At 36.7% G+C, this 27,032-nt stretch overlaps 2 protein-coding genes across 3 annotated transcripts in view; both read right to left on the reverse strand.

Moving 5' to 3' along the window:
- Window positions 1-662: 662 nt before the first annotated feature.
- On the reverse strand, window positions 663-19,804 carry prkcdb (protein kinase C, delta b). The gene is made up of 16 exons (XM_043252482.1): window positions 19,652-19,804; window positions 11,315-11,441; window positions 10,888-11,154; window positions 8,694-8,859; window positions 7,624-7,655; window positions 7,271-7,356; window positions 6,307-6,436; window positions 6,116-6,216; window positions 5,819-5,906; window positions 5,400-5,530; window positions 5,142-5,315; window positions 4,161-4,252; window positions 3,875-3,937; window positions 3,095-3,422; window positions 2,875-3,003; window positions 663-1,762 (listed from the first exon to the last, which is right to left on the reverse strand). The coding sequence occupies exons 2-16, from the start codon at window positions 11,421-11,423 to the stop codon at window positions 1,604-1,606; spliced, it is 2,055 nt and encodes a 684-aa protein (XP_043108417.1). The 5' UTR covers window positions 11,424-11,441; window positions 19,652-19,804; the 3' UTR covers window positions 663-1,603.
- Window positions 19,805-24,876: 5,072 nt separating this feature from the next.
- Window positions 24,877-27,032, reverse strand: part of fgd5a (FYVE, RhoGEF and PH domain containing 5a) — a 33,663-nt gene continuing 31,507 nt past the window's right edge. For both annotated transcript variants that reach the window (XM_043252277.1, XM_043252276.1), the window contains exons 20-21: window positions 26,219-26,373; window positions 24,877-26,148 (exon numbers count right to left, since the gene is read on the reverse strand). In XM_043252277.1, coding sequence (XP_043108212.1) covers window positions 26,112-26,148; window positions 26,219-26,373 — 192 coding nt within the window. In that variant the 3' untranslated portion in view covers window positions 24,877-26,111. The remainder of the gene's footprint in view (window positions 26,149-26,218; window positions 26,374-27,032) is intronic.

Consider the following 27,032-nt stretch of genomic DNA (forward strand, 5'->3'; position numbering starts at 1 on the left):
TTAGCCATTTTATCACTATTAATAGGCCTTTAAAATATCAAACGCCTCATATACGGTAGTCCCACCTGTGTATTAACATGTTTTATGCGCTTCTTTTCACGTAGCTTTGACCCACACATCATCTTTCCAAGGGACAAACTGAAATTAAACAGCTCTGGTCATGTGACTGTTTACACCCGCCATGTAAAAATGTTCACATGAAATGAAGACAGTCTGCACTTTCATTTATAGTTGGTAGCTTTGCGTAAAACACACCAACAACTTCTTTTTAAACGCCCCTAAACATCAAAAGTGCATTTTAGCCGCGCGAATTACCAGCGGATCTGAATTTGCTGAAATGCTCCGGGAAATGCTTCTTTAGGTCAAACGAGGCTTAAAATGCAGTTGAAGCCCAGCTCCGCTAGATGGCAGTACTTTCAATCTTTTCAAATTAGTTTAAGCGGCTGTGATGGACGGCGATGATGGCTCAGCACAAAGTAGCTACGCCGAATGAACGTCTTCCTGTCGGTTCCTTAGCAAAATAACCTGCATTTGTGAACCTTAATTAATATGGGATGTCCTCTGGGAGGTTATTTGTTTGTGTGGTTCGGCAATTTGGTAGCAACTATGATTACTGTAGTAAAAAAACCTCATGAATGAACATGCCACGAGTACAGCCAAAATTAAGGTTGAAGAAACCTTTAATGGTGTTAAGTTCTGAGGAGTAAATTCAGTAAAAAAAAAGAGAGAACATTATTACTTCCAGTAACAACAACAGTTCTGAACAATATACATATATTGTTATATACAGCATCATACTTAAAACATCGGCATTAAATAATAGTAATATATTTATACTCTGACTCGCTTAGAAGATGCATATCCTCCACCCACAAATATACTGTACCAAATACCTATTACAGTACCGTAAAAGCAACCCTATGTATAAACAATATGTCTAGCAAAACATTAATAATTCTAGGTTTTCATATCGAAGAGGTTTTAGGTTCGCCTACACTAGACCTCCGTTATAGATCCATAGTGGAAAAAAAAACCGAAACACTATTCTGTGCATGCTCAGCTCAAGCTGGCAAAATCAGCATCTTATAATTACAACTTATACTGTAGAACTCGTTTCAGATCAACAAGAAGGAATGGATACAAAAATAGCCACCAAATCATCCCACAAACAAACCTTAGCATGAGATTCTGTTTAACAATAAAATGCTGTGTGAGGGGAAACAAGGAGGATTCAAGAGTGTTAAGAAGGCCACTATCAGATCAAATTGCAAAGTCCCAGCATATTACACAGACTACAGTACACAGTCCCTTTCTTGTGGGTTTACAGAATCCCTTTTGTCTGTCTTTTCAGGTGCATGATAGTAAGGGCATTATTAAAAATCACATGAACATATGTAAGAGATATTACAAGAGCGAATATAGTACATCATCAAATACAGTTTTGATTTAAAGTTTTAAATCATTTGATTAAAGAAGACAGATACAGCATTATCTATTTGGACCATCCAGAAAGTATAACAAGCGTAACACTGGTTGAACTCCTGGCTCCTGTACACCGTTTGATTAGAGTTGGGCAGGTTTGGAGGATCCTGGACGGGATGTTTTATTTTTCCATAATGGTCTCCATTTTAGGGTTAATGAAAGAGAAGCCAGCAAAGGCAGACTGGTCCATGGAGTCTATCAGGTTCTTGTCACTTTGAGAGAGACGGGGTTTCTCACTGAGGAACTCCCGGTCAAAATTGCTACAGTCATTGGGGGATTTCTGCAAGTAGAGGAAGAGAGATGTCAGAAAAAAAGTCACTTTCAAGACTGCCGAAGGGGTCATATCCTACTTCTTTTTTTTTTTGTCTGATGTGAAGTGGCTAGTGTCTTCAGTGTCACGTGATCTCTAAGAAATCATTCTAATATGCTGATTTGGTCCTTAAAAAAACATTTTAAATTATCATCCAATTTCAAAACATTGATGAGGTTTAACGTTTGTGACATTTAAACGACAGGGATTTTTAGTAAGATTAAAAATAATAATAATTCCCCCTCGCTTTGAACAGCCGAACGCATCCTACTGAATAATAGAACATATTTCCTTTAAGTCTTACTGACCCCAAAGTTTAGAAAATGATCCCAATCATAAAACAATCTACACTTTATTGCGCTTCTCTGTAACTGCTACAATTCCGCTGTTGAAAATACATTTGCTGCCATCAAATGTTTTGCAAAAAAAATTCCGCATTTAATTTTTATCATAAGAAGTTGTTCTTATGACATAAGAAAAAAATAACGGGTAACAGTCATGTTTCTGAATTCCGAATTCAAACGATGATGACGTATACTGCAAATTTATTATTATTATTTATCTATTTGTCAGACTGACGTCAGTAGCTTACTGAATGAATTGTCTACTTGGAAAGAAGTTTTAATTTCTGAATGTTGCAGCATTTTTCCATTGTAAATCCAACTCTTATCTCAACAGATTAGGGAAAATTTGATTGCTCATGACACGCTACAACCTCTTTAAAAGCGATTTCCTGTTATTGTAAAGTCATCATTAGAGCACAGATAAGGCAAAGGTTATTCGTTTATAATTAACTTCTTCACAAGTTTTCAGCCGCGAACACAACACTAGCTAAACATTTATGAAAGATATTTTGATATGCTTATTGCTTTGCATTATTTACATCTATGTGGCATTACTTTGAATCATGCAATAAATTCGTCTGTAAAATGAGTCATGCATGAAGGTGAAACCTCTTTTAACGTCACTCAAGCGTTTACATTTTTAAAAAAATCTGTTATTCAAATTTTATTTAAATTCAGCATTAAATCAATTAAGCAAAACGAATTTAAACGGTAAATCAAATCCGATCCGAATCGTACCACTTTTGGCTTGAATGGAGGAGACACTTCTCGTTTCTCAAGAGCAGTCCAATTGATTGTCTTGAAGAAGGCATGTCCACGGATATTTCCCACAACACCAAGACGTCGAGTTGGATCCCGCTCAAATAACTGTGTAAATGTAAAAGGCACAGATTGAACGACTCTATAAAACGTCGGTACTGAAGGGGTACATTAAGATAAATCAGCGGGTCGGACTCACTTTCTCCAGCAGGTCTTTGGCCTCTTTGGTAATCCACCGTGGGTAGTGAGGTACATCCATGCGGATCGACTCGAACAGCTCGTCCTCATCATCTCCCTGGAAAGGCGACTGGCCAATCAGCATCTCGTAAAGCAACACGCCGAACGACCACCAGTCCACAGAGAAGCTGTATTTTTGTCCCAGCAGGATCTCAGGAGCAATATAATCTGGTGTGCCACAGAAAGTGGTTGCTCTGTTTTCTCCAAGCATGTTCTCTTTGCACATGCCAAAGTCTGCGATCTTAATATGCCCATCCTTGTCCAGCATCACGTTGTCCAACTTTAAATCTCTAAATAGACGCATAAACAGACATTGGTCCTTTTGAGAAATGTAATGCTTATGGCATATTTTTGTTTGGTCATTTTCACGGCATGACAATAAAAACAAACACAAAATTGAAAACAGTAGTGTTGTACAAATATAATGATAATGTAATAAAATGTATTTTAAAATGAAATTCATCACTTTGATGGTATAGCTTTTCGGCAACAATACTAGTCTTAATTCACACAATCCTTCAGATATCCTTCCGCTGTGTTGATTTGGTGCTCAAGATACATTTTATTAATATAGATAATTTTTTATCAATATCAGCGTTAAAAAAACATGCTGTTTAATAGTATGGTGTGAACTACGATACATTTTTGACATTAGATATTAGATTGACCCTCAATTTAACTGAAAAAAAAAGAATTCAAATAATCAGAATAAGAATTTCTTCAACAACAACACTCGTTTTACCTGTATATAATTCCTTTAGAATGGAGGTACTGTAGTCCACAGATGATTTCAGCGGAATAAAACCTGTGACAAGAAACAGGTTTCACTAATACACTTCCTTGTTGTTTCACAATAAACGTTATTTCTTGATTAAAGAGGAATTATAAGGTTCTATCTGCATTCTGAGCATGAGATGTCACATGATAAGAATATGTGAATAACTCCAAAAATGTCAGATAGAATTTTATAATTCCAAGGCGACGAGATATACAAAAAATATAATTTATTCAACATGGATGTCACTCACGTGGCTCTGTACAAATCAAAACGGCCTTTATCCTGAATGTGGAACATCAGATCTCCTCCATTCAGATACTCCATCACAAAGAATAAGTGCTCCTATTGATAAACACACAGATCATCATCATTATTGAGTGACAATATATTTAGCTGGAAAAGAATTACCACAAAACATCACTCTAAAACAAACTAGATCTTTGCGTGAGCCTGTCAAACAAGGAAAATTTCACGTAGAACTAATATTTAGCGTTATTCCCCTCAAAACATTCCCGGACTGCACCGACACTTTAATAAGCTATATGCTGTATGTTCATGATATAGCACAAGGTCTCAAACGGAATCTGTTATTTTGTGTTGACAGCACTCCGCGTCATTCTCATGTTTGATGTCAAACCCACACATGCCAAGCAGGCTGATCAAATCCCGTCAGTCATGGAAACTTAGCATGTGTAACGAGGGAAACAAGTTTTTCAGCATACATTACGGTAGTGGGAACAAAGAGCTGTTCCTGCAATTGCTTTAAGTTAACCATAGATTTGCGTCATTTGACAGGAATGTATTTCACTTTGCACAACCGCATTTCAAATTCACCAGTAGCTCTAAACGCCTTAAACTTTAACAACACTACGATAAATATTACACATGATAATTTAACATTAGACAATTCAGTCTTTTAGATAATCACTGCACTTATTTGATCAAAAATAAACATTGCTGCAAATATTGTTCTATATTTTCTTAATATTTTAAAAAGTAATTCTTTCCTCTGATGGCAAAGCTGAAATTTCAAAAGTCATTCTGATTTTGTGCGAAAAAATCATTTTTGGAAGGTTGAAAACAACAGCTTTTATTTGAAGTAGAAATCTTTTGCAACATTATAAATACACTGTCACTTTTGACCAATCTAACGTATTCGTGCTGAATAAAAGAGACCCCAGACTTTTGACGGGTAGTCTGTTAGCATGTTATTATTCGGAAGCGCACTCACCTTCGACTGGAAGGTGCAGTAGAGGTGTGTGAGGAAAGGGTTTTCCCAGGCTAACGCTAACACTCTTTTTTCCACCATTGTGCACTCCACGTCATCATCCATTAGCACCACATCCTTCTTCAGGGCTTTTACAGCAAAATATTCTCCTTTTCCTTTGAGCTCAGCGAGCATCACCTGGGAACAAGAGCAAAGGAATTATTTAAAGTGAGCACTTCATAACAATAAAATGCAGAAATCTGTACACTGTGCGTTTCTTACCTTTCCAAAGCTGCCTTTGCCTAGTACCTTGTGGAACACAAAGTTGCTTATGGAGACGCGGGATGAGAAGGTGGAGCTGGGAGGGACAGGGGTCGTATCGTCCCACAGTTTTCCATACTGAGAGCCCTCCGCTAATACATATATGCCAATGGCCACACATTAATAAACACAAGACAAGGAAAAACAAACTTGGATATAGATATATTTAAACATAAATGTAAAAAGAAAAAAATATATGTATATTTAAAAAAATACTATACCACAAAATTTATATATATATATATATATATATATATATATATATATATATATATATATATATATATATATATATATATATATATATATATATATATATATATATATATACACAGTATATAAAAAAATTAAGTAGGAAATATGCAGTAAGTCAAACTCACCACTAGGGTCCACTGGCACGTTTTTATCTATGGCTTGATAGATTCCAATTTCTGACAGAGATGGATCTGGACGTTTTGTGGAAGATTTCTAAGCACATTCAACGAAACAGAAAGCATGTTAGATTTTGTGTGCTTTACTTTAGGGAGTTTATTGCATACCAATGCAGAGAACAGCATGATGCTACATATGAACCCTTGAAAGAGCAAAAATAATGCCATCTTTTAGATTTATAAATAACTACAAGACACCACTCCAAATGTTTTTGAATCATTTTGAAAAGTGTTTGAATCATTTACCAGGCTAACTTGAGTCAAAGCCTCAGCCAGGAGCTTCTGGTTGATTCCGCAGAGGTTGGCAACCTTGGTCTGGCATTTATGATGAACGTTCATACTACATTCTGAACGGAGAAAGTAAGTCGCATTAGATTTTAACAGAAAGTGAAAAACAGATAAAAAGACAACTATCAACAAAACAACATCCATCTTACCTTCACACTTGAGGCCTTGTTTAACCATTCCCCACAGCAGACTCCCACAGTGATCACAGAAAGTCGGGCTCATGTAGTTATGGGTCTTGAAGCGATGTGGCATGTCAATCTTAAAGCGCTCCTTCTGAAACTGCAGATGTACAAACAGACCATCAGAACCAAACTGAATCGTAATGCCTGTGGGCAGAGATGCAACATCTACAACGCCCCATGGTGCCTTTTCCAAAAGAGGTCCTTCTCAATACCAGCAACACAAATCCCAGAGTTGCCCACTGCCCATCAGAGACTCTACACCAAAGTACTGCTTTACAGTGTTTAGTTTAGTTACCCCAACATATTGGCGACACTTTTACAATATCATGGCCTTCTATTGATTACTGACAGACTCTGATCCCTGCTCAGTTTACTATTGGTGTTGGTAAAAAGAAGGACAAGCCCTTTGGAACTTCTAGTGAATATTTCTTTCTTGAAAAAAGGTCCTTGTTAGAATTTGACCCAAAACCGTTACAGCTGGCATCAGAGAGATGCATGTAGTAGCATATTCATGTATTTAGATACTTAGTTATTATATTTACAGTGCAGAGTCTTAACAATACATACTACAAGTCAGTACAGTAATATTACAAATACAGTAAAACAGTAATACTGTGAATTATAATTACATAAATATTATAAACAACTGCTTTTTATTGTAACATTTTAAAATCTAAAGCTGAATTTTTTTTTAGCACCGATCATTTCATAAATTATTGCTGATTTTATGCTTAAGAAACATGTTTTTATTATTATCAGTATTATATCAAATTATTATGTTAATATTTTTGTGGAAACCATGATATATTATATACACAGTATACTGCATATTAAATAACGGCCTCCCTACATAACTGCTTAACCCTCGCATAGTCACAGACCCCTGATCAAGTGTGTTTCTGCGTCGGAGGTTCAGAACGCTAACGCTTACCACTGTATCTCGACTGTTGGTTGCTGTCCCTGTGCATCTCCCAATGATCTTATCAATGCACTTCTTGTGAATGGCCGCATTGCACTCTGGAAAAGAGCAAGGGGCCAGTAAGGTGCAATGTGTGCAAATGACCTTTTAATTAATTTAATGGCACAAAATATCTTACTAGATTTCAAAGAGCCCATTATGTTAATTCAGCAGGAAGATCATTTATTACGTGCCACACAGAAAAATCAGGTCAGAATGTAACATTAAACGACAACAAATCGGATGTGAAATGTATAATGTGTGTTCTTACTGAGAACCAGATGGGAGTGTCTACAAAAGATTGAGAAAGCTGTGAAGATACTTACGCCTACATTTGTAGCCCTGCTTGTTGAGACCCCTGGAATGCAAAAAGAGTGTGTTGGAGTATTGATATTTGTACACAGCGGGTGATAACGGACACAAATGCTATAAATGTAAAACTCGTATTAGGGAGAATCTGAAGAACTGACTCTCCACAGCACGTATACATTTATATATCGTATGCAGTGTGAACAAAGCGCTAAGGCATAGCAATGTGTCTCACACTGCACAGGAAGGAGACAGCCCGAGGGACTCTGCTGAGGCGGCTGAAATATCAGAGGAAAATCCAAGCACGCTTGCGCACACAAACACAGATGCTATCCAATACTATGACTTACAATCTCACACACACTAAGATTATTGCTGCCAGATTTCTGGCTGCTTAAGGTTATGTATAGTCATGCCTACGTGAAATAATTTTTTTAATCATTTTAGATTTCAAATGGTGAAATTATGTTTTCTTTGAATCTAATGTTAGTCGTACTGGCTATTTATGACGCTTTTTTTCATACAAAGTAACTTTATCTCACTGGATCCTGTCTCCCTGGACTAACCTGTTATAGTACACCAATTATGGACTATGCGTCACTTTGAATGAGAAGTACCTTGCTTAAGGGCACATCAGAGCTGCATTGTAATCTCAGTAATTTGTCAGTTTCTGGGTCATTCCAGTTTGGTATTGAACCTGCAACCTTTTCTTCAACAGCCTAGGTCACAAACCATTATGCTACCACTATCCTTTAACGAGCACCGCTGTTGCTAATACTCAGATTTGAACATGTATTATGAGTATAATGATTTTCCTGTATTATTTTGCTCCGGACATGAGACCTCTAATCTAAGCAACCAGATTGTAAATTTTTGAATGCTGAATTTTAAAATGTGAAAAAAATACGTACAAGGTTTTAAGTCATATATAGCGACCAGTCCACAATATCGTGTTTAATGTCATAAGACTTTGGCTCTTCTAGTCTAAAATTGCCAAAGAAATTGACAAACACTTACAGCAGCCTAGCATCATAACTAGTTTTTAATGTTACTATGTACATTTATATACTAGTATTTATATACTAACCAAACAAACTCCCTGCAGACCGAGCAGAAGGTGGGCTGTTTGAAGAAGGTGGCTGTGAACTCGTGGTTCTTGATAAAGTGAACTTTGGCCTGTTTGATGGCTCCTCTCCTCCTGTTTATTGTGAGAATGCCGTCGTCCTCTTTCACAGTCATTGAGGACTTTGATTCTGCAAAGCAGGTCAAAACAGGGTCTTTTAAAACGGATGATTTATGCATTTCTTTTTACTGAATTAAAATAAACCGTATTTGCAACATCTTTATTTATTTTCATTTCTGGAATAACTGTATGTATTTATACGGTGCATAATGACTGTTCTGTTTATGGTTCCTTCAGAATTTTTATAGATCCCTATCAACTCATTTCCTGCCAAGAGCAACAGAAGTAGCAAAACTGACTTGGGTTGAGATTGATGGTTTTACCCTCTGTGTGTTGTCACAATATTTGACACCGACGATTGTTGAGTTTAAAGACAAGTCTTGATAATATCTAGCAAACATTCTTATAAAAAAACCTGTGAGATACAAAAAGCAAACCTGCTATGGTAAAAAAGTAAGATGTCAGAAAGAGGACCAGCATGAAAATATGAGTAAGATGCATGAGTAAGCAAAGACAGGACAGATACCAGCTGACAGGACTAAGCTGGTATCTGAGGGCGGTGAGATAATGGAAAAAAGAGAGGACCGAATTTAAAGAAACAGGGGAAAACCGGAGTGGAACAAAGGGAAGCAAACTGAGTAGATACTACTTATAGAAATAGGCCTTCCGTAGTTTTAAATTAAGCTTTGAAAAATATTAGTTTTTGCTAATAAGGACAGAACGTGGACCAGAAAAAATTCTCTATTAATCTAGTCATCTATTAAAACCGCCTTTTTATTTTTTAGGTTTGGGTTATGTAATAGTTCATTTTTAAAAAGAAATTAACATCTTTATTCAGCAAGGATGCATTAAATTGAACAAAAGTGGCTGTAAACGTTTTCTAATCTTTTATGTACAGTGGTGCTCAATGATATTGGCACCCTTGGTAAATATGATGAAAGAAGGCTGTGGAAATTAATCAGCATTGCAAATCCTTTTGATCTTTTATTTAAAAAGAATTTACAATAATCAAACCTTTCATTGGATAATAAGAATTTAAGATGGGGGCAAATATCATTATGAAATAATTTTCTCCTCTCAAATACACATTGGACACATTTATTGTCACCCCTAGAAATCCACAGCTGGAGAAACGTTTTTAGCAGCAAACACTTAAGATGATTTTGGTGAACACAGGGCAAAAAAATTACCCCATGTTTACAATGAAATATACTGCTGTATTTTTTTATGTTATGGGCATATACTTTTGCTAGAGGTCCTGGACATCTTGTTTAGACACATGGCACCATGGATTCTATCAAACACCAATAGGCCGTGTTTGGATCTTCCAACCATACAATAATCCAAACACAAACCTCAAAAACAACAAAACAAGCTTCTGCTATGGCTATGGCTGTTCCAGTTATCTGACCTGAACCCTGTAGAAAATGAGTGAGGTGACCTGAAGAGAAGAAGCACCAAAATAGAGCTGGGAATCTAAAGGGTCTGGAGTGATTCTGGATGAAGGAAAGGTCTCTGATTTCTCGTCAGGTGTTCCCTAACCTCATCAGTCATTATAGGAGAAAATTTAGAGCTGTTAAACTGGCAAATGGAGGTTTCAAAAGGTATTGAACAAAAGAGTGCCAATAATTGTGCCCAATGTGTATTTGAGAAAAACATTTATGTAATGAAATTTAAATGTTTTATTTTCTAATGAAAGATTACATTTTTGCAATTTTTTAAAATAAAAGATCAAAAGGTTTAACAATGCAGATACATTTTTCACAGCCTTCTTTGTTCATATTTACCAAGGGTGCCAATATCAGTAAGTGCCACTGTAAGTTAGAAAATATTTCTATTTCATGTGATTTCTGAAGGATCATGTGATACTGAAGACCGGAGTAATGGCTGCTGAAAATCCAGTTTTGTCATTGAAGGAATAAAAAACCTTTTTTGAAAACTTTTTCAAAACATTGTAGATATTTCAAAATTTTTACTGTATTTTTGATCAAATCAACAACCATGATGTATACACAAAAAGACTTCTTTCAAAACGCTACAAAATCTTATTGACCGCAACTTTATACTTTGAGCAGTGGATATGCCTGCATGTACCTACCTAAGTCAGAACCCTCTACGAAGAACTGGACAGACATCATCACCTTCCCAGAAGGCTGCAGGTCGACCCAAAACTCAGCGCGGCCATTTCCCTTTTTGCAGCGCTCAGCAATGACAGAGACCCCAACTGTTGCCTCCGACAAAGCCTCTTCTGCCGTTTTCATCAGTACCACCTGTATGACACGACCTTCGTAGATGTGTGCGTCAAATGTGGATTTCCACGCAGGGTACATCGTAGGCTTCCTCTGGACCAGTGTCTTCCCTCGCTCTGGGTGGACAAACAGAAAAAGAAATGCTACTGTAATTATGGTGCCTACTAATTTACCCTGCTCAAGGCAAATTCTGATGCAACACCTCATAGTGTTTGTCTTTTGTAGACAACCACAAGAAGTGTATTTTATCTTGCCCTGTTAAAAAACTTCACGGACCTGTGCTGAGGGATTCCTTCATCTTGATGGCACAGAATGGTTGCTCTGTCATAGGGGGTAGTTCTCCCAGTTGAAAATCATTGAAGGCAATCCGCAGGAACGGAGCCATGTTGAGATGTCACTCTGCCTATATACAAAAGAAAAAAAAAGGATGAAAACAGCAAAAACATCACTTGCGTTGATAAAACACTGTTTAGGCAGAGATATGCTGTGAAATATAAAATAAATGTAATGCAGTATTTTTTAAAAGATGAGCAAACATGATATGTGTGATGCGTGAGTGATCAGTTCAGTATTCAGGAAATTATGAAATGTATGCATATTTCGTAATTATGAAATTAGGCTGAGAATATAATTTCAAATGAAAACATCTACGGTTAAAAACAGAAGCACATTTATAGGACTTAAATATTTTACTCAAAAACCTTACAAAAAAATAGTAGGTATTGGATGCATGGAAGAACAGTAATATATTGTGAAATATTATTCTAATTTACAACAACTTTTTTACTTTGAAATACTTTAAAATGTATTGCTGTAATGGTGAAGCTGAATTATACTATATATATAATATTTTCCATAACAACTTTTACAGCAACTATTCATGCCTCAAACTCTCAAGATTTGCTAAAGTTTCCTGACCATTGCTTCAGCTTCCTATATTGTGAAAAGCCAATACTTCTACTTTTTGTGATGGTTCTGCTTACATCATTTACACGGCTTACTAGCAAATTTTATTTTCCAAAAAGGCACAACTGGAAAGTAGAAGCTAAATAATGTGTTATTTTTCATAGCCACATAATTTTCCAATCCCACCCCTCTCCTGCTGGAATTACTGAACGCACAATGGCTCAAAGAGCTTTGACTGGATTCTTGGGCACAATTGGCCAACTGCAGACCTTTACTTGGTTTCACAGTTTAATCACTGGGATTAAAAGCTCAAATACGCACTGCACACACAAACACAATGGAAAATGAAGTGAATTGCAAGTGCAACTTGTGTATAGTAAATCTGTCGCCAACCTTCTTCTTATTGAAATGGCTTTTAAGATATTTAAAAGTTTCCTAAACACCCATTTCATTGTTCATTGGTCAGACAAGCAGATAGCTCAAAACCACTGAATGAATCAATCTTGCTGCTACTACAATGTTTAAACAGATCAGCATTTTGAAAGTACCACAGAACCACAGTCTTCACACTTCTAAACAGAAAATCCACCTATGAATGCAAAGCTGTAGTTGCATGGAGAACATGCACACTTTAACTTAAAACTCTGATGAAACAGTTTTATGTATCTTTACCTCTGCTTCATGACCGATTGCTTAAAGACAAAAAGTAGAGCAAGTGAAGAGGGACCATTTGTGACCCCCACCCATGATGGAGTACTGAGAGATTAATCAAGATGTGTCCATTTGCTCATCTTCACACCAACAACATGTTGAAACCAGACAGAACATGACATGCCAACAAAAACTGCATAGCTTCTGTTAAGTTTGTGTAGGTAACAATAAAATATGACAAAATATGACTATGTGGGCATCTCTGTCAATGCAATTGATAAATAACCCAAAATACAGTATGTTTCACTGGAAAAACCTAAAGTTTTGATATTATGCTCTCAAACACTAGGTGTTCCAAAGTGTAGAAACTGCATGCCCTAAAATTGTCCTAAAAATGGATGGTTTTGAACAAAATCTGTGTCAAACACAGTATTAAATACTGATACACTGTAGATTTAGATAATTGCTGAAGGTTGTGACAGAGCCTTGCTCCACAAATTATATAATCCTCCATGAATTATATCATCATAAAATGGTAAATTGAGATAATTGGAACCAGCTTTAAAAGCTCCCACACAAACTCTCAAATACAAAGGGAAAACAGTATCTGGTGATACTTGTTTTTTCTGCATGGTGATGATGTGTTGTACATTCAAGCATGTTTATCTATAATAGAGAGACAGAGTAAGAAATATGAAGGATAATCTGTGACCACACACACATAATACAACAAAAAATGCATTAATAGCAACTAATGAAACACTCAGTCAAACATAAACCTCTTACACTCAAATGCATATGACTACAGAAAAAAATGTCTCCCTGGAGAGAGTGGAAAAAATGAGCCCATGCAGCAAGGGAGGGGATGGAGAGAAAATGAGGAAAAACTAGAAAGGGGGAGGAAAGAAAGAAAGCATTGAGCAGCATACTGAAAGTTCAATGTGCTGGCTAAACATCCAGACTGTTGGGCTGTTCAAATTCATGACTGACAGCCTTACTAATGCAGTGCGTTCATCACTCCATGTCTACAAATCACATTTTAAGTCTACAGAAAACACGTCATTACTACAAGGTTTCATCATCTATTTTAATATGAAATGAATAAGTCTGTCCGTGTGTGTGTGTGTGTGTGTGTGTGTGTGTGTGTGTGTGTGTGTATCTTTTCAGCAGCCTCAGTTCCCTCAGCGGCCCATTAATCTGTCAAGAGAGGTCACCTCCCTCACACTCAGACCGGTTGCTGCTTAATTAACACACATCCCTCTGGTATGCCTATGTAGACGTAATGTGTGCATGGCACTACATTTAACTCTTTTAATGTTAAATCTGGTAACCAGCTTCTGTGCTAAACAAATGAAGTACTGTATTATGATCAGATTATACAAATGCACGCTAAGGTAGAAGGACGAGGAACAGACAGATCCTCACTAACACTTATCTTTAAGAATACACAATGTAACTAATGCTATTAACACACGCTGTTACGATGTCACAGATGTCGCGGGATGCGCATGACAAAAACAAGATATCATGATCATGAATTAAGAATTTGTTCCAATATTTATATATATAGTACTGTTTAAGACACCTCACAAACATGAGTTAAATGCTTTACCATTAGCTCTACTAATTTATGTTCCAATACCATAAAACCAACCTGTTTTTTAATACTGTACAATTTGAAAAAGCCATTTTTGGATATTGAACTTGAACTCAAGTTAGCCAGCATGCTCAAGCAAAACCTAAGAAAGATGCAAGATTGTTTTGCTTGTTTGAGCAGCCAGTAGCCTATTTCATGAAGGCATTTTCAGTGGTTATCAATCTGCTGCTCAGATAATTGGCCGTTCACCGCAGATTTTCAGTTATAGACTCTGAGATGACAGCTGAGGATTGGATTTGTATAGTCAACTCTATCAGTTCTAAACCTACTCTAAAGATTTTTGTTTGTTGAACTAGCTTTGTGTGACAGGCCAAAAACCAGACAACCAATGCCGTCATTTTGGGATGGAACGTTCCTTGTTTGATCAACCAATAGCAGTCTGGAAGTAGTAATCATGAAATCTGAAAGAAAGCTCATGTTAATGCAAGTTACATTTATCTTTTTAAAACTTTCTCTAGCAAACATATAAATTTTACAACTTCACGTTTCATTGAGATAAGGGTAAACACACTGGGCTTTCATTACAGATACCGGAAGCAATGTCAAAATTTTATGGTTCACTGATTTTGCTATTCCGTACTGATTGAAGACATTTTCTCACTCTATTTGTGACCTTTCACTGATTTTATCTATTGGACACATTCTGTTTTTCTTTCTGTGTGATAATAGCCTCAGCTCACACAAGCTTTGTCTGTTCTCGAGGTCTCTCTCTCTCCGTGCAAATTGGTGGGAATTACAGTGCGTAGTGCAAAAAAAGACTCACTCTGTTTGCTGTCCTGCATCAGACAGCTGCTCCGCTCGCCTTTTTCTGAACTTCCTACACAGTCTCCGAACTGTTCTCACTCAATACTGAACTGGAAGCATGCACATATATTTTAGATGATCTCATTATACCGCAGATCAAATGGAGACCAGGTTGAAACTTATGAATAGACTAGAAGAAAGCATTTTATCATTTAAAAAAAAAAAGCGAAAGTCTTATAGTGAAACTTAAATCTGAAGTAGCATTGAAGTAAGTTATATCCTATATCTTGGAGGAGATATGTTTTTTAGGAAAGACACACTGATACACCTATAACACCTACACGTTTTACTCTAGAGAATGCTGTGTACTTATGATAGACAACACAACTGCTTTTCCCAAATTAAGACACTGCTGTAGAATTAGAAAGTGCTTTGAAAGATCCACAAGATCCTTCATTACTGTGGTTTTTATTATAAGGCATTATATCTGCATTATAGGTATGAGAAAGGGTAGACTGTCATTTTACAAACACAGAACAAAACAAACAAGGTTATGTCGGAATAAATGTATGGGGAACGAAATGTTCTACATGAACAAGTTCGGATACGAACATGGTGCAGAGAATCTGAAAGTTTATAAAAGGACAGCCATAATTCAGAGCACACAGTGAAAACCTGTTAGACCGGATGGTGCAGCTGCATTTTTCTATAACCACACTTGTAAATGTATATGTATTCATTGAATTACATACACACATAAAACTGAGTTTATCAGTTAAAGGCACCATGCTGCTGTTTGTACTTTGCTAACATGAAGCAAAAATAATCCCCCAGCTTCCCAAAATCCCCCTCTGTGCATAGCAGTCTTCATAATACAGTTAAGCAATGCAAAATCCTCAGTTGGAAGTCAATATAAAACTGTGCTTTCAATTCGTTTGACTTTCATAATGTAGCGCGTTAATGTGCAACAAGATGTACAAAAAGGATCATAAAAAGTTTCTCCTAAATGACAAGGTGATTGGAGTGGAAACCTTCATTTTATTTAATTTAAAGTAATATTTTTAAAAGTCTTGTTGATTTGGTGCGAAACATGGTCAATATTTTTTATATACTGGCAAAAATATATTTCTATTTATTTATGATATATGTATTTTAGGATTATTTGATGAATAAAGTAAGCATTTATTTTAAATTATTTATTTCTATTGTCACTTTTGATAATTAAGTTTTTGCTGAATACAATAATTAATTTCTTAAAAAAAATATTTTTGATGCCAAACCTTGAAAAGGGCTTTATCTTATCCATCTAAACTAGGTTAGAATAAGAAAATGACATCTTGCATACCAGAATGGAGAAGACCTTGATTCAAGAAGCACAAATATTTTCTAAAACTAAAATGCATCAATTAACCATCCACAATAAAAATGTAAACAGTGTTATTCTTCGTTTCAGAAATCTACACCACAACCAAGAACAATACCATGCTTATCCTATTAAAAATGTAGGCAAATACAAATAAAAATCTGTATTGCTCTTTTTAGTGATAACTTAAATTAACTGTAAATACCTGCAAGTGAGTTAAATCAGTTACCAATTATTAGATACGAGAACAAAAATATAATTGTGTGAGTGTTGCATAACACCAAGCAAAACCTTTTCTTCTCTGCCCATATGTCATAGGGTTAGGTTAGTGGGTTAAAATAACACACATCAAGGAAGTATTTGTGTGCAGAGAGAGTGACAGAGTGAGGGAGAGAAACATGGAGAGCGAGAGATCAGTGACTTCAAGGTCAGATGAGTGCTGAGTGCCATGTGACATTCGTTTTAGTGTAGCATTGATTTCTCACCCCTCTCTTCCCTTAGGCTAAGAAACAAGAGACCCTATGCTTCTGTCTTTCTCGTTCTCGCCTATAACACACACACACACGCACGCAAGCACACAATGGTTGGTCAAGGTTAGTGTGGAAAAGCCAATTCCTCTCTGAAACAGGGCTTACTGTGTGACAGCCGGTTTGCTTACAAACGTGTGCGTGCGCCATATTAGGGCACAAATCCGCTCACTGCAATGTTTTGGACAAGATTTCACACACACGGATATAAATATGCGTGTGTATGTTGGTATGTCGACCTAAAGGTGAAGCCGAGCTTGCCTCTGTCTGTCTGTGCAATAAGAGCGGTGTCCATTTCTGCCTTGCGCACACTTCACAAAAGCTTCATTAATCCAAGACCAACAGAGTGGGGCCTGTGTGCTCGCTACCATAAAAGTACGCAACAGACCTTGTGCGTTTTTAAAAAAAACCATAAGACAAAATAAGTAATGACATGCAAAATGCACAGAAAGCAAACAATACTGTCGGGTGTTGCTCTCTGAGCCTCCGCACAAAACCTACTTTGTGCTGTATTTGTGTTCGCCGGAGGCACTATGATGGAAAAACTCGAAAACAAAGCCAATGAAAGGTTTGGACACTCCTAATGGTGTTTGCTTGTCGCGCACGTTACAGAAACAACACCGCTGCTGACAGGCATGTGGACGCACACCATCATCGCTACATTCTTCTCCCCTGCAGTTTGGTAGATCAATTATTTAGTGGAGGTGCATGTTGTTGATTAAGACCTTTACTAACATGCGCCTTCCGGCTGAGAACAATGTGTTGATTCGGTTCACTGTACAGGTTGTGGATGTACAGTAGGCAGTAATGACACACAAGCATTCATTATACAATGAAACAAAAGAGACAAACTACTAGAGTCTCTGGTTAATGTCAAGAACAAAACACCAAGTGAGAATGTGCGAAAGAGGAAAGAACAAACCAAAAAGAAATGGTGCAATATGGTGATTAAAAAAAATGATTAAGTCTGTGGTTAGTAAGAAGATGGTGCAATGCAGCGAAGCCAATCAAAAATAGAGTAGCTCAGTTTCAAACCATTTTAAGTAGGAATGTGCAATATATCTGAAACTGAAACTTTCTTTAATGATCAATATATTAAGTTTTAGTTTTTATTATTATCTGTCTATATCTGAAGTTGCTTTTGAATTTGTTGGCCCAAAATATTTTATATGCAGTACAAACGTTCAACTTCAAATTTAAACTTTTGAAAGTGTACTCTTAAACATTCATTTTTCATTTTTGGAGCGTGATGAACGCACTACAAATTGTATTAGTAAGACGTGAATGTTAATTCTAGTGTAAAAAGCAACCAACAAATCTTGAGGTAAAACCAAAATATTTTAAAATATAAATGGATTAGTTGAATTCTGCGCACCGATTTGTGGAGTTTCTTGGCAACTATAAACAACCTACAGCTGTGTCAACACCGGACACATGTGCGTGACACATCAAAACTAATACAACTGGTTTAATATCTGCCGTTATATTGGTTACTGGCCTAAATATAAAAATATTTTTTGTTGTCTATCTCAACTTTGGTGCATGCCTAAGTTAAATAGTCAAAAACAATACGCATGCCATTTACAATTGTTCTAACTAACCTTCGTAAAAAGTTCCCCGAATATACGAAACGCAAATATGCAAGTTCGTAATACACTTTACTATAGTGTATTCTTATTTCAGTAGAAATTCTAAATAAAAAAGAATGAAAATGACAAAGCATTACATCGAAGCCCACAGATACTCTCCATGTTCTGTTTGTTTTTAAGGGTGGACGGACAGATCGTGCAGGAACAGTTGTCAGACTGAAAGGTTTGGTAAATATTGTCAGAGACAATAGTCTACACCGGTCATTATGTGGTGGCAGATAATGGTTTAAAAAAAAATATTAACAATAATAATAATAATTTTAAAAACCTGCTTTAGAAGAATGGCACAGCTTTAACCAGCGGGTTTAAGTTTAAACTTGTTAGGAAAACAAAATATATATTTACCTCTAGCCTCTAAAACGCTTCTGAAGATCTCGCTAACCATAGCGGTTACTATGGAAACCCCAAATTAAGACGCTTCCCAAACGTTCGCGAAAGCGAATCCGGTAGTTTTATCTATTAGTTTCAACTATTTTAGTCGTTAAGACCATATAGTTATCTCTATCTCCATATCTTTAAAGAACTTGAAAAACAAGACCATACAGTAGGCCAGCAGTTAATGTTACGTTGCTAAATGTTTACACATTATAAAATTGCGTACGTTTTACAGCATGGAGGAGCCGGAGCGGGAAAGAGCTGTCAGCCTGGTCTTTCTATATATGTTTATATAACTATGGCAGCGCATTCTATGAAACACTTTAAAAAAAAGTACAGTTGCTGCCGCTTCCGCGTATCTGGACGGCGTAACTAAGCCGAGTTTAAAATAATAATAATAATATATCAAGTTTCTTTTCCTGAACTTGAATGTTTGGGAACACACGATACTAAACGCATAAACGACTTCCTGTTAAAACAAAAAGCGTCTCTAATCTCTCGTTACCAAATGTCTAGAATTATTTCCATTGAATCAGAAGTGGATTTGTTGGATATGTGTCGCTGGATGCTCTCGGCGACCGATAGACAAACATCGAAAATGCGACGGAACCTATCGGTTCTTGGCGGACAACGTGGACGTTTCATGTTGTACATGTCTGTCATTTCCACGCTCCCGATGGGCGGTTTTGCGAGGACCCACAAAGAGCAGTAAAAGTGAAAAGTTGCGAGCACAAAACTTACCGACTTCAAAGTCCGAGAGGTTTCGGTAGTTCGTGTCTTATTCTCACTACCCCTGTGTAAGTTGAGAGCAGAATGAGCGGCGCGCCGTGTTTGAGGAAGTATTTACCCGCTCACTGTGTCTGGGGTTTGACAATACTGGAGGAGTGACGTCGGGCAGGTAGAGAGAGAGAGAGAGAGAGAGAGAGAGAGAGAGAGAGAGAGAGAGAGAGAGAGAGAGAGAGAGAGAGAGAGAGAGAGAGAGAGAGAGAGAGAGAGAGAGGTTCTATATATCTGTGTCTGTCTGTCTGTCCATACATTCTCTGTAAGAGACAGTTGACCCAGAAATGAATTATGTCATCATTTACTCACCCTCAAGTTGTTTCAAACCTGAGTTTCTTCTGTTGAGCACAATAGAAAACATTTTGAAGAATTTCGGTAACTTATTTTGTGTTCAACAGAAGAAAGTAGTCTAAAAGATAACAGAATTGTTCAAATTAAATGATAATTTTTGGTTGAGCTATTCCTTTAGTCTCTCTCTCTCTCTCTCTCTCTCTCTCTCTCTCTCTCTCTCTCTCTCTCTCTCTCTCTCTCTCTCTCTCTCTCTCTCTCTCTCTCTCTCTCTCTCTCTCTCTCTCTCTCTCTCTGTCAGGCTTTGAGTTCATTCATGATGTCTTTGAGAGATATAGAAACTCATGATGTCATAGGTTCAAGATTTATCAGATGTGCTCAATCGTGGTCTTAATGTTCCTTTGGAAGACACATAGACTTGTATGATTTTCGTTTAACTGCCCCTGGACTGGTTCATGAATTGCCGTTGCTGGTAGTTGACCTGGTGCTTTCATTTCCTTAAGGCAGAAGATTCCTGAAGGCAACCTTATCTTCGGGAACTCCATTTAGTCCCGCCCCACAGCAACACAAGGAATGGGCATGGACAAAACATTTAACGCATTCAGTCAGACACACACACACGCACGCACACACACACACACACACACACACAAAAAGAAGCAGCAGTCACATGATGCTGACTCACAGACTGCCCCACCCATTCAATCTAGGTCTGTCAGTGGTGTATAAAGCTGTGAGTTTCAGTGTTTCTATTTTTAGTGTCATTTCCAACGACGCAATAATTTAATGTGTAACAAATTAAGGTGTATAAACTGTATTCCAATGGATACCATTATTATAAAAAGTTCTGAGGAATAGTGAGGACTCATTGTTTTATGATGTGTGGTTTCGCTTCTCTTTTACAGAACTGCTTCTTACCAGTTTTTCCTTTCTTCTCCTTTACCGTTTCTCTTTCCTCCTTATTTTTCTCTCTTCTTGCTTTCTGTCTTATCTCAACCCTTTTTAATACATTTTATCAGTCTTGCCTCACTTCTCTTTTGCTGTTACTTCCCTCTTCCTTTCCCCTATCTTTAAAGCCAAGTCTGTAATGAGTTTTAAATAAACTGAATTTTTTTCTAGAAATCAACGGTATGTTCCTTTTTGCTGATCTGAAATCTTCATATTGATTTGATCGCATCTTAACCCATTCGAACATCCAACAAGTGTTGAATTTGAATATAAAGTAGCAACCCTTAAAAAAACACAGCTTTGTGCACAAAAATGCCCTTAAAAGGAATAATTCACATCAAAAATGTTGATGTGTTTGTTTCTTGAGTAGAACTGATTTTGAGAATTTGCTCACCCATGGATCCCATCTATATCCCGTCTATCCACCAGGATATGTTTTTTTGTCTATAAATGGTGCTTAATCTGTGCATATTTCTCTCCTGATTCATAGAGAACTTTACTGGAGAGAGCAATATTATATATAGAGGTATATTAAAGAAATAATGCCTTGATGGATTTGTTTCTTACATACACACAGCTTTTCACTTTACAAGACATTATTTGATGTGCTGGAGTCGTTTGATATATCAGGATATCAGAACCATCAGATTTTTGAACCTTCATTCTGACGGCACCCATTCACTACAGAGTATCCGTTGGCAAGCAAGCAAAAAAAAACTCATCCATGCCTTTTTAGGTGAACTATTCACCTGTAGCGTCTGCCTCGTTCCACAAGCTTAAACCGAGTCTCCGTCGCAACAGACATTAACAGGAAAGATGCTAATAGCTATGACTTCCCTGACTTTCCTGAAAAAAACTAATAAGCTCTTGTTGGGCTCGCTATCACTGTGTCAGTGAGGCTGATCTCTGGGCAGAGGAGGAGGGAGGAGTCAGTGCCAGTCTCTCCACATAGCAAGCAGTCTGTGAGTAATGACAGGAACCCAGTAGGGAGGAAAGAGGAAACCCCCCCAAAAAAACTATTTGTCTGCTTATCGACTTGCTGTCTAGTCCTCACTCTGTGTCTCACTGTTTCTGTCACTTCTGACATCTTTCTGCTATAAAAGAATATGTTTAAGAAACACTCTGTATGCTGTAACACAAACATCATAAAAAAAAGTATAAACGTAAAAATGAAGCCATGCAAGAGTTAATGTCAGAGGCGTTCTGACCACCACTGCATTTTAATAACTGGCACGTAGTATAATACAATGGTTTGTGTATTCTGTATGTTGTTACACTGTTGTTTTCTGCTTAAAGAAGCGACAGGAATGTTAATGTCCAGGCTGTGTTCTTCAAAAGAAAGCTTGATAATGGTGATGACCTCACGGATACAGCGATAGCGCTCTGGAACTCTGCCCTTCCACTGGAGATAAATAGCTCATATTCATCATGGGTGAGGGTGATGGAAAATCAGGAAATAAAGAGCAAAGGTGCTAAAATCCTGGAATACATTAACCTGCTTGGGGAGAGCAGCGCTAACAGAAGGCTACCTCTGTTTGTTTTTAAAGAAAAGATGCTCATTTACCATTCAAATGCATGCATTTCAAACAGGCAAATCGAAAAAGGACTCTGTTCTGTACGTTTTTGCCCGGTGCGGAAGTGAAGCTCATTCATGAAACCACAAAAGCCAGGTACTTCTGAGCACAAGCTCATGTTTCCCAAGTCCTAATGAATCTTGTTTTTTTCATGCCCGTTGTGTTTTAGATCTTGATGTACAGAGGAACACCTTTGCTTCAGTTTGAGGTTTACTTTCAGAACTAAAATATGAATACTTTATATCACGGCTGAAATAAATTTTCTGATATATCAAATACGCAATATAAACTGATATATCAAATATATAATATTCTTTGCTTTTAAACAAAGATTAAATTGACAAGACAATAATATCGTGAAACATATTTCCATCTATTCATCTGCTGATGTCGAACTGCATTGCGTATATTTTTAGCTTAAACTTTTTATCAGGCGCCCATTCAATGCAGAGGATTCATTGGCGAGCAAGTGATCTAAATTTCTTTAAATCTGTTCCAATGAAAAAACAAACTCATCTACATCTTGGGTGGCCTAAGGGTGAGTAAACTGTCAGCAAAGCCTAATTGAACTGCTCCTTTAAATGAAGCATAGGCATTCATTGAATGGTCTAATTTAATGGTCATAGCATAGACACTTGTAGAGAGGAAGTGGAGTTATAAAGGCACCTTGTTCTCCATACCTCTGTTGTATGTCTGAATTTTGTTACAAGCTCATTCTTCATCCACCTGTACACCAACTTCGCCAAAACTGACATGCTAACAAAAATACAGTTCCCAATCTAATGAAATGACATTTTAAGCAATGAAATGCTTCGAATTTATCAATTACTCTTTCGTTAGTGGGTCAGGGGAACTCAAGGGAGTGTGGCAACTAGAACAGTCCCATTTCTATCTCACTTTCCTTCTTTAACATCCTTTTTCTCTTTCTTGCCATATTGCCACCTTTTCATTGCCACACTATTGTTATATTCCCTGGATCCTCTTTTTCAGTCTTCGTTCCTGTCCTTTGCTTTCTACTTTCTTTTATATCCTTTGTGTCCTGTCTTGGTGACCTAGTAAAGCTCAGTCTAATGAAGTCCACTTTAGTCTTGACAGCAGACTAGAAGCTATTAGTGAAATGTATGCTGATCTGACATCAGCATTGTGCTTTTCTTCCCGAAGTGAATAGGCTTTGTATCGAAGTTTGGAAAACCGATCCCAGATCAGTGTCAAAATAACAGTTTTCAGGGGACCTACAATAGCACAGTGGACCTCAGCATCATTAATATTTCAAAGGATGAAAAGAAATAGGGCAAAATGTTTTGTGCTGCCTCTTTTTTCTATCATATCAATTATTTAGGCATTCTGCTGCTTAATCAACCTCTCTTTGGCGGTTGGCCGAAGTGCCACAGACCACTTTGATAAAGCTAATTATCTTAACCTAGTTATATCGCATTACTAAGCTGCAGTTTGATAATAGAGCTCACACTCGGGCAGATATTGAGATAATGGAGAGAGGGATACACATTTGACTCGAATGATCATCGCGTGTCACCACCGTTAGCTGTTTGACGGCAGTTACGAAGGCCCGTTTACAGTAGAGAAAATCAAATATCGTAGCGAAATAAGCTTAATTAATGTGCCAAAGGCAATAAGGTAATGGAGAGAAAGTAATACAGCATCGAAATCTGATCAATTATTGTTATCACTAGCAAATATTTAACTACCGCATAGGCTAATCACTGACAAGAAGCGTGACATATGCTGTTCCTGCTGAAGTGTGTCGCCCCCTAGAGGCTGTATGTTAACTGCTTGAAAGTCTTTTAACCCTATTTATCGTATGTTTATTTTTTATAAAACAGAAGCATCTGTCCATCATAATACCAGATATCTCAAAACGTAAAGCCAATGATCTTATAAACAAATTCTGCCGCTTTAACTACTTCAACTGTAAACGAACCCAAAATGCATTTTTTCTTACCTTTAAAACGCAGGTTCTCACGACTTCCTATTCTTCATTATGCCTGGGATTTTTATTTAATAAAGCATTAAAGAGGAGGAATGATCTCTGTGGAAATCGAATACTGGCACTTCTTTAGTTTTACAGAATGCATTTTTTTTTTTAATGTAACCGTAAAAGACAAATAAAAAACAAACATGATATAGAAAGAAAAATGAGTTTCACTAGGCATTTTGAAAATGGTCTAGTGGATCTTTCTAGATCTAATATATACAGCAAAATTCACCTAAATTCATTAAAAAAAAAAAAAAATAAATATAAAATATATATATATATATATATATATATATATATATATATATATATATATATATATATATATATATATATATATATATATATATTATGGGGAATAACATGCTTTAGGTGATGTCCTAAATAAAAAGTTCACTTTTTTTAATGAAAGGTTCAACTGACACAGATGTTCACAACATTTGCATACTGATTTACATTGACTTTTTACCAAATGTGGCCTTCAAATGTATGCACCGTGGCACATACAATCATCCTTACATAAAATTACCATAGTAACCATTGTTTCTGACCACACACCATAGTTGTTAATATTGAAGTAATTATACCAAATGCATATAGGATCATATTCAAAATTTAAATGTTTTTATCGTTATGAGTTGTCGGTGGTGGTGACTAATGTCAAATTAGCACAGCTTCACCGTAGTAACAATAACTCTAGTGGTATTCTAGTGAAAACAATGGTTGGCATGGTGATGTTTATATGGGAACAAAGTCAGCTTGGGGATCATGGTGAAATAACTACCAAATGTGCAGAGAAAAATGAATCACAGCAGATGATAGCAATATCTTAATACAACTGCAAATTAAATATATTACACTGAAGTGTAAAATGTACAGCTCACTTCATTTAGGCTATACAATTCTGTATCAAATCCAAATGTAAATATATATATATATATATATATATATATATATATATATATATATATATATATATATATATATATATATATATATATATATGGTCACATGATGTCATTTGTATATAAAAATGTACTTTTTATATCTGATCCGGTAGGATATGCCATGCTAAACATTTAGCTGTTAAGTGAAATGAACAATATATTGACTATAACAAGCCTGTTTTGGCTTATCATATTCTTCCAAACTATAACAAATGCCTTCATTTATTTTTAATTTTACATTTTACAATGTAGAAAATGACAGCACTTCATATAGAAAGGCAGTTACAATTTCAAAAAAAAAAAAGAAAGAACATTCTCGTTTATTTGACACAAGACGAGGAGTTTCAGAGCAATCATGCACAACACCTGAGCTTCACTGAACTGCACTGTTTACATATGGCACTTTTTTAATGAGTCTGTGAAGAAGGTGAGGCATGGGACTCGTCCTGGGATGGCACAAACACAGAGCGTGACATGCCTTGTGTGAATCTGTCCATTAGTTCAGCAGCCAAAAAGAAGATAGAGATAAAAATGAAGGTATTAATTGTGTGACTCCGCTGGTTTCTCAGGCACGGGTGACTCTGATGTCAGGGGTTTAAGCCCATAATAGGTTCAGCTGTCTGGGGAATCCTGCCCAGAGTCCTGTTGTCGTCTGAGCAGAGAGCTGGATACTATAACACTGTGGCCTCTTCCATTGCATTCACCCACCTGCAAAATATCCTTTATCATAATTCTGAGGATTTGAAATGGGAATGAACAAGGCTCTCGCGTATCCTACCTGCGTGCAGTATGCTGGTCGTCTGCTCTGAAGGTATAATACAGCGTTTTTTTATGGTACAGCTGGAAAACGTTGTCTTTGTCTTCCCCTTCTGATCGATCTGACAGCTTCACAGTAAAGCCCTGCAGAGGAAGACTTTCAGATGCCACTTTATCCTGCGGACAGACAAAGAAAGAGAGAAAGAAAAACAGAGAAAGGGGTTAAATGTGTGGGTTTGTGCTTTGTTTCTGGAGCTAAAACGTTTTTTCGTCATTTCAGTATTATCATTTTGCATTTTTCAGCACCTGACCAAAAAAGGCAGCGCAGTTTAGCAGTTCAGATAATGTGATGTAGAATGAGATTAATTAAATGTGACATTATAAGTGTTTCGTTATAGCATAGTTTCATAGACAGGGCTTAGCCTAAGCCAAGATTAGTCCGTAGTTCAATAAGGTCATATAAGCCATTTTTATAAACACGCCTTACAAAATACCAATAGTCAGAACAACAATCAGCGTATTGCAATGAGTTCTGAAGGATCATGTGGCACCGAAGAAGGAAGAAATGACGCTGAAACTTTTACATTGTAAGAATATTACTGTTTTTACTGTATGTTTGAACAAACAAATGCAGCATTGTGGCCTTAAAAACCTTACAGACCCCAAATGTAAGTAGTAGCATAAAAAATATTTATTGCCATGTTTACAAATTGTTAACACTGACAGTCCTAGTTGTATTTCATGTCCCCCAAAGTGGTTTATTTGTTGCCTAAGCTATTGATTTAGTAATAATGTGAGGAACCACAGGCTGATATTATATTAAAATCTAAATTTTG

Source organism: Puntigrus tetrazona, chromosome 11 (assembly GCF_018831695.1).
Source record: "Puntigrus tetrazona isolate hp1 chromosome 11, ASM1883169v1, whole genome shotgun sequence".
Taxonomy (NCBI): domain Eukaryota; kingdom Metazoa; phylum Chordata; class Actinopteri; order Cypriniformes; family Cyprinidae; genus Puntigrus; species Puntigrus tetrazona.